At 41.4% G+C, this 4,190-nt stretch overlaps 1 protein-coding gene across 1 annotated transcript in view; it reads right to left on the minus strand.

The window, feature by feature from the left end:
• CRIM1 (cysteine rich transmembrane BMP regulator 1 (chordin-like)) overlaps positions 1-4,190 on the minus strand; it is a 100,887-nt gene that overhangs the window by 8,340 nt on the left and 88,357 nt on the right. Inside the window, exon 12 of the mRNA XM_010138357.1 lies at positions 2,886-3,107. Within this exon, the coding sequence (XP_010136659.1) occupies positions 2,886-3,107 (222 nt within the window). The remainder of the gene's footprint in view (positions 1-2,885; positions 3,108-4,190) is intronic.

The following is a 4,190-nucleotide window of genomic DNA, read 5'->3' on the forward strand; positions in this document are numbered from 1 at the left end:
GCCTGTTCCAATGCTTCACAACCCTCTCTGTAAAGAAATTCTTCCTGATATCTAACCTAGATCTCCCCTGGCAGAACTTTAGGCCATTCTTCTTGTCCTGCCACTTGTCACATGGGAGAAGAGACCAACCCGCACCTTGCTACAACCTCCTTTCAGGTAGTTGTAGAGAGCAATAAGGTCTTCCCTCAGTCTCCTCCTTTCAGACTAAACAACACCAGTTGCCTCAGTCACTCCTCCTAAGACAGGTTCTCTAAACCCTTCACCAGCTTCGTTGCCCTTTTCTGAACCTGTTCCAGCACCTTAATGACCTTCTTGGTGTGAGGGGCCCAAAACTGGACACAGTATTCAAGGTGCAGCCTCACCAGTGCCCAGTACAGGGTGACAATCACTTCCCTGCTCCTGCTGGCCACACTAGTGCTGATACAAGCCAGGATGCTGTTGGCCTTCTGGGCACACCGCTGGCTGATATTCAGCCGCCTGTCAACCAGCACCCCTGTTCGGACCTTTTCCACTAGGCAGCTTTCCAGCCACTCTTCCTCAAGCCTGGAGCATTGCAGGGGGTTGTTGTGTCCCAAGTGCAGGACCTGGCACTTGGTCTTGTTGAACCTCTCCTACCATTGGCCTCGGCCCATCAATCCAGCCTGTGCAGATCTCTCTGTAGAGCCTCCCGACTTTCAAGCAGATTAAACACACCCACCTAACTTGGTGTCATCTACAAGCTCATTCAGGGTGTACTCGATCCCCTCATCCAGATCATTGATAAAGATGTTAAAGAGAACAGGCCCCAGTACTGAGCCCTGGGGGACACCACTGGTGACTGACCACCAACTGGATTTAGCTCCATTCACCACCACTCTCTGGTCCTGGCCATCCAGCCAGTTTTTTGTCCAGTGGAGAGTACATCATCCAAGTCATAGGCAGCCAGTTTCTCACTGTGGGAAACAGTGTCAAAGGTCATACTGAGGTTCAAGTAGGCAACATCCACAGCTCTTCTCTCATCCATTAAGCGGGTCACCTCGTCCTAGAAGATCAAGTTGGTCAAACAGGACCTGCCCTTCATAAACCCACGCTGACATGCTGGCATATAGAGCCAGTGGAGCCCTGTGCTGGTCAGCAAGTAGATATGGCTGGGGAGCGGGTGGGGCACACAGCCTAAGCAGTGCTGTAGTGCTCATTGCCATTATGCTGACCCAAAGCTGAGCGCTTCCTGTGCTCTCGGGGCTGACCTCAACACTATCTAGCCAAACAAACAAACCAACCTTGCTGATGAAGTGCTACCTTGCTCTACTTAGGACAGCTTCTTCAACTCGGCAGCTGGTTTAGCTGGAAAAGTCCTTCAACTCGCTCAAGCTTTTGCAAGTTTGTAAAGAACACAACACAATTTAATACAGTAAATGTTTTTTAGAAGAATGAAAAAGGGTAAAATCACAATACCAGTGTTGAACCTCTGAATCTCGAGAAGAAACTTTAAGTCCTATGAAAGCGTTATTCTATGTCTGTCTCCCATTTTGGTGTCCTTTTCCGTGCAAGTATAAGCACAGGATGAAGAAGGTGACCACACACCAAGTGCTCAAGGACAGTGGAAACAATGGAGACTTGCAGTGGGAAACCCACATACAAAAATGGAGTTCAGAATACCATGTCTAGCTCTACCTGTCTTCTCTCAAATTGCCTCCAGCTGTACCAGGAAATCAATCTCATCTGCTAAACAAACAGTCACTGCTCTGTTTTCCACATAAGACTAATCTTATTTCTAATCAAACAGATATCCCTTTATCTCCTCTAAAGTAGAAGGTTATTCCTCCAAATTAATCTTTCTTCATATGAGAAAGAAGAACCTTGAACACACAGGATGAATTTGAGGATTCAGACAAACAACAAAGCAACCAAGGCCTATAAAATTTTGCATTTCAGTCTATATTGAACTTCTTCGGCATTAACCAGATCTGGATCCAGAAAGAAGAACAGAATATTGTGCTAAAACCCTGTAGAATTTTGAAATTCCAATAAATGAAGAAGGCCTGTTTCCACGGAGTTTGCATACTAAACATTTTATCGACCATTACAGGAAAGAATCTGTACAAAGGAAGAATCTGTACAAAACGTGCTTCACAGTTCTCAAGAAATGAAGAGTAAACCAGTAAGAACCAGGAAGACTTTCTGCAAACCCACAAAGAAGTAATCTGTAAATAAACTCCTATTCAAAATACAGGGAAAGTGATCCGTGATCTCCAATTCTGCAGCTTCCAAAACGTGTGGCAATTTACAGTCTACAGCATCCACATTTACTTCAACTCCAAATTCAAAGTCAGTGCACGGCCCTCAATTCTCTATGCACTTTTAGTATTTTTTTTAAAAAAAAATTTCCCTAATTTTTCCCCAACTATATTATTTTTCCAAGTCTATAAGTATCTTTAATGAACTTCCTGTTTTTTTCCTGTATTTTAATTTAGATGCCATATTAACACTTCTCCATTCTGTGAAATTTCATGCTTCAACTTAGCTTCTGTAGTCCAAATTAGTATTTTCCTCATATTGTCATGTATCTTTACAGAACATGTGGATTATCTGGCACATTTATTTATTTAAATAAAACAATTTTTGTGTAATGCTTTAATCAAATAAGGTATCTTGCCAAGTTGTCAGGGAGAATGTCCTCTCGAGTTTGCAAGCAAATTATATGTACATCTTCCTGCACTTCTATCTCAAACCCATAAATTATCATCCTCAAAGCTCTCTGTGCAGATTTCACTCTCCAGTTCAACTGACGGCACAAACTGCATCTCCCCCGAAGCAGGGAAAAACATATTTTAATTCGGAAATAAAACTTCTTTCCTATTCTCAAGAAAGAAATGGCAAGTTATCAAGTATTTTTATTCGCTCACCAATGCAGTAAGGACAACATTGTCCCTTTCTCAAAACAGGTCTTTCACAGGATACCAGCGGGCAAGACTCAGAATAACATCTAATTGCTCCGTCCATGCAAACGCAGCTAGTGCAGACATTGGGCTTCCAGGACTCAGCTGTCAGAAAAATGTCTCCTTCATCATTTTTGCAATAACTGGGCATGCTTTCATTGCTTGATGAAGAGGGCTGAGGGGGCTCATCTGCAGAAACAAACAGATTAAGTTATTTAACTTACAGCAGGTAACTTATTTTATATTTCCTCAAGAGAGGGTTCCCTCGAATAACGCAATGGAATCGTAACACATTGGCTCACTACTTTAGAAGAACTAGAAGGACAGAGCCTTATGCTTCTTCAGTCTTTACATGTGATGAAGATCTCATGATGTGCTCTAGAATGAATTTTATATATGCCTTTATTGAGTTAAATCAAAACAAAACAAAAAAAAAAAGAGAAAAAAGGACAGTAAACTGGAAAACAACCACTGTCAGAAGCAGCCCCTCAGAAAGCCACTCTGAATGCTCCGAACTGAATGGTATATAGGAATTCGCCTTGAATTGGAGAGATTGAATTTTTAATCTAAAAATTGAATCCCAGCTTCTGCCATGTCATTTCACATCCTTGAATGATGAAAACTGAAAAGCCAAGTGCTGCTGTCACCTTCACTAGTGGACTTACATGAGCTAATTATAAGCTGTTGAGGAACAAATGGAACTTGATTGGGTTTCAGCCTGGTGCCAATGGGTCTACTTTAATTACCATGCCGGTACATAGGGGAGACCGATTCCTTCAACGAAGCTGTATCTTAACAGACAGTATGGATCAAGAAATATGACTGTATGTGCAGCGAACTTATAACAAAAGGAGAAGAAAAAAAAAAGGATTTGTAAGGGCACTCAGATCAGGTTCTCAATCTAACTGCGTAAGTTAAGAGGCTAAGCTCCTTTTACAGCCAGTGAGGAAAGATCAGCTCCTCAAAACATCTGAAGTTAAACAAATGTTCAATTATTAATAATGAGAAAAATGGAAGTCAGGAGAATTGGCTGACCTTTTTACTGAAAATATTTTATCTGAGAAAAACCAACAAACACCCTATAAAGCAAATGGCAAAACCTAACCTTTTTTTCTAAAGTAAAATTTTTAGATTTTGTTTTTAATAAAGACGAATATTTTCTCAGTGAATTTACATACAGTTCATTGGTTTGGACTAAATTTCACTGCAATAAACTCCCCCATTTGCTACGTGAAACAAGAATTCACGTTCATTGTAACTGCATCTCTTTCC

Source organism: Buceros rhinoceros, unplaced genomic scaffold (genome assembly GCF_000710305.1).
Source record: "Buceros rhinoceros silvestris isolate BGI_N320 unplaced genomic scaffold, ASM71030v1 scaffold3906, whole genome shotgun sequence".
In the NCBI taxonomy this organism is placed as follows: Eukaryota; Metazoa; Chordata; class Aves; order Bucerotiformes; family Bucerotidae; genus Buceros; species Buceros rhinoceros.